The 10,528-nt window shown below is 49.0% G+C and overlaps 1 protein-coding gene across 1 annotated transcript in view; it reads right to left on the reverse strand.

Annotated features, from left to right (window-relative positions):
- Positions 1-9,443, reverse strand: part of ACACB (acetyl-CoA carboxylase beta) — an 86,604-nt gene extending 77,161 nt beyond the window's left edge. Inside the window, exon 1 of the mRNA XM_012731034.1 lies at positions 8,872-9,443. Within this exon, the coding sequence (XP_012586488.1) occupies positions 8,872-9,443 (572 nt within the window). The remainder of the gene's footprint in view (positions 1-8,871) is intronic.
- Positions 9,444-10,528: the final 1,085 nt, after the last annotated feature.

Genomic DNA, 10,528 nt, shown 5'->3' on the forward strand with positions numbered 1-10,528 from the left:
GCCCCTGCACCTCTGGCCTGGACCCCAGTTCTGTATGCATAAATAAATAAATCTTTAAAAAAATACTGAGGCCTGGGCTGCACCTGAGCTAATTATTCAGCATCTCTAGGAGAGAGGACCAGGCAGCTATAATTGTCAAAAGCCCTCCAGGAAATTGAAAGGTGCTGCAGGACTGAGCCACCCAGAGATCAACGACCAGGATTTCCACACAGACAGTGGCCAGGGTTTGAGCAGAATTCCCGTTCAAATGGGGCACTCGGGACTCCCTGAAGGCAGGGTTCTTTGCCTCCTTCTTTCTAATTTGATTCCATTCAACTCAAGTATCTTCAGAGAAGCCCTTCTCCAGCTCCCATCCTCCCCTTTCTTTTCCTTTCACCTGGCCCTGTGGGCATGCAGAGAGATGTGGGCATCACGTGACCACATCTTCCTGTGCATTCTGGCCATGCAGTAGACTGTCCAGGCTTTTAGGACCAGAAGGCAAAGATGCTGGGCGTCCCTGATGATGCAGTGGGTTAAACCACAGCACTAGGAAGCCATCCACAGCCACTGAAGCATAAGTTCGATCCCGGGCCAGGGAGCTGACCCACACAGTGCAGCAGACCTCTCCTGACCCGTCCACTGCTCCCCTCAGCAATGTATTTCAGTCAACCTACCTGTTCTGCTCCCCACTCTGTCTCTGATGAGTCCTCTCACCATCCCTATCTCTGGCCCATACCCCAGTTCTTGTATGCATAAATAAATAAATCTTAAAAAATGTGTCTTGACTCTGGCAGTTTCTTTTGTTAGACCTGCCCCTGGCAGATGGGGAAACCATGGCTCGGGAATTGCAGTACTTGCCTAAGGTCAGGCACACGTCTCGTTGACAGAGTGAAGCTAATTCCATCTGGTGGGTAACTTTAAAGAAGAAACGTGTGGTCACCCAAGCAAGCATGTTTATAAACATGGTAGCCTCCGGATCAGAACGTGCTCAGACAATTCCAGTTTCTTGAAAGTTTATTCTTTGGGATTAAAATGGTTTGGGAAAAGTACTCTTTTGGATTAAAGTGCATGATTAAATGTGATTCAAGATTTATATGCTAAACTCTGTGTGTAGATGCTGTTTATGGACCGGACTCTTTGTAGGTCACATGGACTACTTCAGTCATAGCCTATGCCTCGCATGTTTCTGCCAGGGGAGTTAAATTAGGGACCCACATGTAGAAGAAATGTGACCCCTATGCTCCATGAAAACCCCTACACACAGAAAGACTGATCCTAGTATGGGACTCCAGCCCCCCACACTCCACGGAGGGCCCCTCTAAGCCTTGTTAGTCTTTTCTGCAGAAGGACAAAGTACTGGAAGGTCAGCCTTTCTCCTCGCGGGCGGGCTGCCTGTCTGGGACCTGTCCCTTGCCTTCTCTGGACCCCCATTCATGGAATTAAACAACCAGTGAGGTCATTCCAGCTCTAAGAGTCCTCACCTTGCTGGCACGTTCATGAGCCTCAGTAACTAGTGACCAGCTGAGCCCTTTCGTCCTCTGCATGAGGAGAGGACTCCTGTTTTTGAGTCTACTGCAGCAGGTTGTGCTCTTAAAGTGCAGCATCTGCATGTGGCTGGACAGTCAGCCTGGCATGCTAAAAGTACCCCACCAATGGTAGCAATGATTGCTGTTACCACCAATAGTTTCTGAATTTGAATTACTCTCTCGTCAAGAGCTGCCAGGGGTCAGAGGTCATGTTTCCCAAATTTTGTGTGTTCCTTCCTGCTATGGATTCAGGTGGTACACGTGGGAGGTGTGCAGGGGGTGTGTTTATGGGCCTGATGAATACATCCTGAGAGAAGCACAAAGGTGGAAACAGATACTTAGGTACAAGGTTGCTCTTCGCTGTGCTATTAGCAAAGGGGGAAAAGGGACCCAATATTCGCTATTTTTAGGGGGTTGCTTCTACATTTTATGGTGTATCCTGTTACAGGAACACTGTGGACTCAAAAAAAAGCATGTTGTAGAATCAAAAGTTTTCTATAAAGGATCAGAAATTCAAAACTTTAGGCTTCACAGCTAGGACAGTCTCTGTCCCATTACCTAACTCTGCCAACTGAAGCCTGAAGACAGCCAGATATGATACATAAATGATGAGCGTGGCAGTGTTTCAATAAAACTTTATTGGTGACAGACACTGACATTTTGTGTCGTTTTCATGTCACCAGATAGTACTCTTCTTTTGTTTTTTTCCCAATCATTTAGAAGGAAAAAAGTCTTTGCTCACAGATCACATATAAATAGGCAACAGGCGCTGAGCCAGATGGTGAAAAACAGTGAATCAAAACAGAAGTCACAAAGCATTCCATACGCTGCAGGTCTGTAAATTAAAACATACCTGCACACCACACTCACAAGGCTGCAAGGACACGCAGGAGCTGTTCAAGATTGCACAGGAGAGGGCCTAGGGGGATTTCTGTTGCTTTTTGATTATCTAAAATTGCCTGCATTTCTACAACAAACTGCATGACTTTGGCAATGTTTTATTCGCGCAGTAAAATGAAGACAAAAAAGAAAATGAGCAAAAACAAGCAGTGCGGCCACGAAGCACTGGACAGGGAAATGCCTGCACACGGCCGGCTAGGAACCTAGCTTTAAGTTTGTCTCAGACTCCAGCTTTTCAGTCACTAGACTTCAGACACTTGCCTTCCAGGACCAACACTTTTATCAAGGTTAGGGAGAGTAACAGGGGCCCCTTTCAACCTTGAGGTACCTACATGCTCCCCTTCTTCCTCCCTGCAACATCACAGCCTAATCAGGCCTCCTCTCCACAGCATAGGGTTTGCAAGGCACGGGCTCCGTTCCCCCAAAAGACTGCATTTCTCTGGGTGCGAGCGGAAAGAGAGAGAGGGTGGTGCTAGAAGGAGAGAATTTGTCTTCGCAGCGGGTGGAGAGGGCACGGGCGCTGCCACAGTTTGTAAAAGATAACTTTAACCGACATTAAAACTGCAGGCTTACTTACTTCACTCTGCGATCAGGGAAACAGACCTTGCACTTGGCAGGGCTCATGTTGACCTTCCGGCCGGCCAATCCCACCAGGCTCCTGCTGGGATGCAGAGCATGCTCCGCCCTAGACTCCAGAAACAGACCCGGGGCCTGAGGCCCAGCGGTGCAGTCAGGTTACCGCCAGCTTCGCGCGGAGCTTCCTCCATCCCGAAATACGTCCTGCGCACAAGTGTCCAGGACAGGCACGCCCGCCCAGGCTCCGCCTCCTGGCCTGCCCCTGCCCCCTGCCCTGGCCCCGCCCCGCCAAGGCCCCGCCTCCTGGGCTGGCCCCGCCCCGTCCTGGTCCCGCCTTCTAGCCTGACCCCGACCCAGCCCGGGCCCCGCCCTCGTCCGAGCGCAGGCTCCAGACCCAGCGAACTCCGACCCGCTCCCGCCCCGCCGACCCACCAATTACAGCAGATCTTGAGTCCGGGTAGTGGTGGCCGGACTTAAAGAACAAACAAAAACCCTCTGGCACTTGCTCCCCCCGGCCCCCGCCGCTTCCTTGAACGCAGTAGAACTCCAGAGATGTACCCCTATATATTGGCAGTTGGGAGAAACTCGCAACCTGCTTGAATACACACACAATAAGGAAGTGTGGGGAAATAGGGGTTAAAAGGTGAGTCAGGTATCACCACTGCGCCCAGTACAAAGCCTCCGTAGTCGAGTCAACGTCTGGCTGGAACCTTCCAAGTCCCTGTTGTGGCTTATTCTTTCACCAGTATGCCCAGAGAAAGGCTCGTCTCTGGTGCCCTGTGAACTCACTTTGAATAGTTGGGGTTCCCTGGTCACGTGAGAGCCCCCAAGTAGGCAAGCCTCCAGCTGACTTGTGATCCTAACTAAACTTCTCTCTGGTATGGCTAACAGTTACTGTTCTTTGGTACCTTTGTCTCACTCAAGTCTTCGCAACAACCCTATGGGGTTTATCCGCATAATACAGATCAGGGAACAGGATCCAGAGACGTGTGTTGTTGACGGTGACAGGACGAATGGATGAATGTTTCTCCAAGTAGTTAAGTTAAAAGAATCCAAAGAACTACCAAGAACACACTGCAGTAATAATAATGCACCCTATGTTCACAGAAAACAAAAGTTGTATTGATAGACATGAATGCCCTTCAAAAGGCACAGCCACGGCCCACCTCTAGAGGGCGCCATGCTGGTGGCCACTATATAGGCAGTGACTTTCGGGCCCTGCCTGAGGGTACTTGTTAGCGGCGCTCTAACCATATATTAAATTAACGTTCGCCGATAGTTTTAAAAGTAATAAGTAAAATAAAATGCAAACATTAACCAATTAAGAGATATATTCCAAATTCTCAACGCTTCAGTTTCTAGACGATTCTTCATGGCCTGCCTTCACTCCCTCCAAAAAAGTAATACACCTCGGAACCACTTTTTTATATTCATGTCCCAAATGGCAGAGTTTTAAATGTAACCACTTAACATAGGGAAGGCAATGGAAATCAGGGAAACAAAGGTATTTCAAAACACCCCTACTGGTCCCAAAGTTATTAGGCTTATAACAGAGGAAACATTCACCACTTTACTTGCGTTGCTGTAGAACTTTCCTCACTTCCTACAACACCCCAATGCTCCGTGAACGCCGTGTGGACATGTTAACTTCTCTGCTAAGTCACTCTAATACACTCTCAAGAGAGGGGCTTCACTGAGATGGCTGGGTTGTGGGTGTTATTAGAGTGACAGCAGTTGGGTTTTCTCCTCTTACATTAGAGGATAGAAAAAGGGAAGAAGGGTCCTCCCTTGTGGCACAAGGGGCTCACTCACAGCACTGTGTGCACAAGTTGGATCCCCAGCCAGGGAGCTGACCCACATGGCCCAACAGACCTCTCCTGCCTCACCTGCTTCTCCTCTCAGCAGTGTGTTTCAGTCAATCTGCCTGTTCTAGTGAATCTGGGAGTACCCCAGTTCTGTATATATAAATAAATCTTAAAAAAAAAAAAAGGAAAGAGTAGTATATGTCAATAAGTTGTGATATTTGGTGAAACAGTTCAAAATAGGCCACCATTCCTGTCTTGTGCTAGAAGCCTTTGCGCTTAGACTTGTCAGAGGCTAAACTTCACTTGCTGGTGCTGCAGAGGAAAGGCCCAGGTCACCGTCAACACCCCACACAATCAGCAGGAAGACACTCATACTGGTGTCTAGCAGCACAGTGGGCAGAACTAAGCAGAGGCTGGCCTCAGGCCTGTCCCCACCTAGAGAGAGACCAGGAGCAAATCTCTTGTCTCCACTTCCTCATCTACTAAATGTCACATATAACATTTCAAAGAGAAATAAAATAGGGCTTCCCTGGTGACACATGGGTTAAGTCTCAGCACTAGCATGGCAATGGCCTGAGTTCGATCCCCAGCCAGGGAGCTGACCCACATGGTGCAGCAGACCTCTCCCGTCTCACCCACTGCTCCCCTCTGCAGTGTATTCCAGTCAATCTGCCTCTTTTGCTCCCCAGTCTGTCTCTGGTGAATCCATTCACCGCCCCCCTGCCCCCATACTTCTGGCCTACACCCCAATGCTTCTATGCAAAGATAAATAAATTAAATATTTAAAAAGAGGGGGAAATAAAATAATCTCTTTCAATACAAGATGGGAAAAAGTTACATTAAGTATAAGGCAGAAGGGAATGGTTTTCTAAAATGGGGTGCTGATGCTCAGAGAGGGCAGAACGTTTGGCCACTCTTCACCCTGAATTCATTTAGGACCCGAGCTCTCCCAGATCTCAACATCTGTTCTCCATGAGGAACAAGGCAAAGGCAGAGCACCCCTTCTTCCCAGTTCCCGGAAAATATCTTAGGAGCTAAGGAGATTTGAAAATGGGGTTTCTTCCAGTTCCTTCTTAAATTAATAAATGACAAGTAGAAGAAAGCTTTTTAGAAAGATTTGTGGCATTCCACTTAGGGACAAAGAAACATATTTATAGTAGTTTAAAGTTTTATCACCTGCTCGCTATTTGGAACTGATGAGAAGAGGTTCGAATGGAAAGGAGGACCAGGAGGAAGCCAGGAGATGGTCCCTGAAAGTCATTATGGGACAGGGAGGGAGAGGCAAAGTCCCAGGTATCAGTCGGCTTTCCTGGTCTTCCACCACCCAGGAGGGTCCTCTCCTTCGCCACGAGCCCCTCGTCAGCCTCTGAGGGCCGTGAGGGGGAGAGACCCCTTTGAAGACTGCTACCAAAAACCTTCCTCCCAAACCACAAAACTAAGCACGTGCGTTTTCCACCAATGCCCACCTCGTCTCCCAGTCAGTGGCCTGGCAGGGAGAGGACACAGTGGACCCTAACATGACCTTGTGGGAGGCACAGAGGTATGTGTCTCCCAAAGAAACCTCCTGGGGCAGGGAAGCGTCACAGACCAACATCACCTCATGTCACTGTGGCCAGCATGGGGCCCTGCAGTAAATACACCCGGCCTTAGTTTTCTGTCTGTGAAAAGAAGTTAGATCAGGGCAGGAGGAAGATCCTAACCCCCCACTCGCTGCTTTCATTTTACAAAAACTTGACCTCAAAATGTTAGGTGAGTTGGCCAAGGATACAAACCCTTCTGCAATTTATCAGGAAATAAAAATAAGAATACAGGGAACTTCCTAGATTCCTGCTGGGCCTCTTTCACCATATTTGTTTCATTGTGCTCCAGCTGGTGGCAGGCACCTGGCCAGCCTGCCCACAGGTACTCTATGACCCAAATCTGCAGCTGACCTGAGCATTTGCCTGAAGGCCCAGGATAAAGCAATGTCCCTCCGTTTAAGAGGAAAAGCCCAGCACTGAGGGTCCTCCTCAGTGGAGGGGATAATCTCAGTGCTGTGACCAGAGTTCCATCCCTGGCCCTGGAGATGACCCACATGGCACAGCAGACCTCTCCTGTCTCGCCCACTGTTCCCCTCAACAGTAAATTTCAATCAATCTGCCTGTTCTGCTCCCTACTCTGTCTCTGGTGAATTCTCACATCTCAGGCCTACACTGCTATTGTTCTACTAAAAAAAAAAAAAAAAAAAAAAAAAAAAAGCCCAGCTTCACAAAGCAGAACTCAGCAGTGGTCCTAATTTTGGGGGGTGGGTGGGTAGAGAGGGGTCTCCTTAAATATACCTTCAGAGGGTTGTGTCAAGACTCTCCAGTGATGTGATCAGAGGGTTCAAGGGGGACCACAAAATACAAGGCAGCCGAGACTCCCCCAAATGCTGAAAATTCTACAACAGGTAAGAGAATGCCCTGCCTGGTTTTGAAATCATGAGTCCATCAGGCTGGAAAGCTGGAAAGCACAGGTTTGACATTTTTTCATCCAGTTACCGCCAGAGGCAGGGGCCTGAGCATAAATCTAAGCCTTGACTCTATGGAGCTATTTCTGCATGAAGTGAGCATTCTGGATCACTGAATGTGCAGGTCTGGAGCCTCTGAGGTCTCTGCTATCCAGTAGGTTGAGTGTACGGAGTGCATTTCTGACTACCAATATTTTAAATTTAGTGTGGGTTACTCAGGACACATCCCCATCCTAAGTCAAGGAGCATCTGGCGTCGCTGTGCCCAGTAGCTACCATATTGGACAGCTCAGTGCTAGAACATCCCATTCTAGAACATCCCATCATGACAGAAAGTTCTGTTGGTAAGCTATGGTCTAATTTAAGAGTTGCCTCTTTCAAGAGTTTTTCTCTGACCAGACCAAATCTTTCTAACATTGATCCCCTCAAGAAAAAAAAAATTAAAAGGAATAAAAAACATGAGAAATAAGCAGATTTAAGCCCCCCCACCCCCAAAATTAATAGATGCCCTCAGATATTCCCGACTCACAAACTATGCATTTTCCCTGTTGATCTGTCCAATTCCCACCTCCCTGCAAGATTGGGTTCAGGTTCTTCTTTACGTTGGCAGCACAAGAGGTGCTTAAAAGAATAGCCAGTAAGGCCCTCCCTGGTGGTGCACGGGTGGGGGGCGGGGTAAAGCCCAGCACTATGAAGCTGTCCACAACCACTGCAGCATGAGTTTGATCCCCAGCCTGAGAGCTGACGCACATGGCACAGCAGACATCTCCTGACCTGCCCGCTGCTCCCCCCAGCAGGACATCTACCTGTTCTGCTCCCCTCTGTCTCTGATGAATCCTTTCTGCGCTGCCCCCCCCACGCCTCTGACCTGTACCCCAGTTCTTGTATGCATAGATGAATAAATCTTAAAAAAAAAAAAAAAGAATAGCCAGTAAGATTCAGCTCCCAGGAGGAAAAATCAGTCAGGAAGAGGGGGAGAAGCAGAAGGATGGGAGCAGAGTTCTCTCCGGCTGGCAAATTCTGGCTTCTGGCTCCTTCCCTCTCTCTGCTCTCCTGTATTTCCCAGGTGGTTTACCTTTCCCGGGTACGGCAGGAGCACGTGTGGCAAAGGTGACAAAAGAGAAGGCCAACACTTGCGTCCCTGCACGGTCCCACCAGGAGGTATTTGGTCCTAATCAAACCCATAGAGGTGGCTACAGTGGCAGGCATTCCAGGATGCCTTTCAGCGGTTAGTTACCCTTTGAATGAATGCATGAACAAATAACAGAGTGTCCCTTCAGAAGGCAGGAACAGTAACTTCTAGTGCCCCACCCTCCCGCCCTTGCCAGCCTTAGCTTATCTGGCTTAAATTAGAACTGGTTACATGCACGTCCTCTCCCGCAAAGCAGGCTGAGAGCCCCTGGGAAGGCGGGGTTCTGGCAGGGCCCTGCAGGAGCAGCAGATGCCGGGACTCTGAAAGCTGGGGAGGGGGCTGTGCGTTCTGCTTTTCACAGCGCACCTTCGAGGGTCGGCGGGAGCCGCCAAAGGCTTGCCAGGGACGTGAAGGGGGCAGACGCCCCAGACCCTGTACCTCCTGATTAGGATGAAGGACGCATTACCTCATTGAGGGTGTGGGCGTCTCAGACTCGCTGGGGGCTGGAGTGACCTCTATGGACAGGGCGCCCAGGCTGGCCCGGCTGCTCTTCCGGGAAGACCCCCGCAAAGAGCCTGTGCCAGGGTCCTCATCAGAGGAGTTATCTTCAAAGGAGCCCAGGATGAAGTCGGTCATCAGCTGCCTCTTGATGTGAGCCTGCTTCTCGTCTTCTTTGGAGAGCGGTTTGGCCCGTGGGCCCTGGGGCCTGGCTGGGGAGGCCAGGCCATTGGTATCTGGAGCCTCCGGGCCTTCTGCCCCGGTGCCATTGGCCTGGCATGCTGGGGAGGCGGTATCAGGGGAGAGGGAGTTTCTTCGGGGCTTCTGGTGTGGAGGCGGCCGGGAGGATCTTTGCCGCCGGGCGGCTTTAGGATCCTTGTGGGAGGCGGACTCAGCCTGGTCTGGAGTCCTTGGTGGAGGCCTGGAACCCTCACTGTCGTGCAGCGGCTCCCCTAAGTTGTCTGAGACTGCAGAGGGCTCCTGGCTCGGGGTAAAGTTCACTTCCGGTTTACTCTTGGCCACCGGCTTGGAGTCTGTCATTTTCCCCCAGTTTTTTAACCAGGAAATGGTCAAGCAGCAGAAAGTCAGGCAAGATAGAAAAATCAGGATCATTCAAAAAATCTGTAAGGAGAAGAGTGACATATTAGAGTCTACATAATAGAGTGACTTTTGTCTTGAAGGAGCTAGTGAGACAAGAGACAATTGTGGTGGTGTGTATTCAGCCAGGAGGGCTGGAGTCAAGCACTGGACAGAAGAGAAGAGATTCTCCTCCTTGTCCAGCCCACAGTATGCTCTGTGGTCTTGTGCATCTTCCTTAACTTCTCTGCTCTCAGTTTCTCACCTCTAATTTAGGTATACTAACATGCTCAGTAGAAATCTTAAATGTGCGTGTGAGAGAGGTGACATTATGTATGTTGAAGATCGTTGGCATGGCGTCATCATTCCAAATATCAAAAAGTGGGGCCTTCCTGGTGGCCTAGGAGTTAAGTTTTGGCGCGATTACCACAATAGCCTAAGTTCCTTCCCCGGCCAGGGAGCTGACCCACATGGCACAGCAGACCTCTGCTGTCTCGCCTGCTGCTCCCCTCAAGTATATTTTAGTAGATCTACCTGTTCTGCTCTTCATTCTGTCTCTGGTGAATCCTCTCACCCCTTACTTCCCACACCTCTGGCCTGTACCCCAGTTCTTCTATGCAAAAGTAAATAAATCTTTTTTTTAAAAAAACCCTAAAATATAAAAAAAAATGGCAATAATTCAAAAGTCCATTAACTGATGAATGGGTCAACACAACACGTGGTACAGGTACCTCTGTACCGCGGAATATTATTCAGCCATAAAAAGGACTGAAGTACTGATCCATGCTATCATATGGATAAATCTTGAAGACGTGATGCTGAGTGAAGAATCAAATGAAAGACCATATACCATATGAGGCCATACCATGGATTCCATGAAATAGCCACAATGGACAAATTTGTTGATATAGAATGGTTGCCTTGAGTTAGTGGGATGGGGGTGATGGCTAAAGGATTCAGAATTTCTTTCAGGGTGATGAAACATACTGATTATATAATGCTATGATTATACTAAAAACCATTTAATTGTACACTTTACATAAGTCAAT

Source organism: Condylura cristata, unplaced genomic scaffold (genome assembly GCF_000260355.1).
Source record: "Condylura cristata isolate star-nosed mole 26May11 unplaced genomic scaffold, ConCri1.0 scaffold00029, whole genome shotgun sequence".
In the NCBI taxonomy this organism is placed as follows: Eukaryota; Metazoa; Chordata; class Mammalia; order Eulipotyphla; family Talpidae; genus Condylura; species Condylura cristata.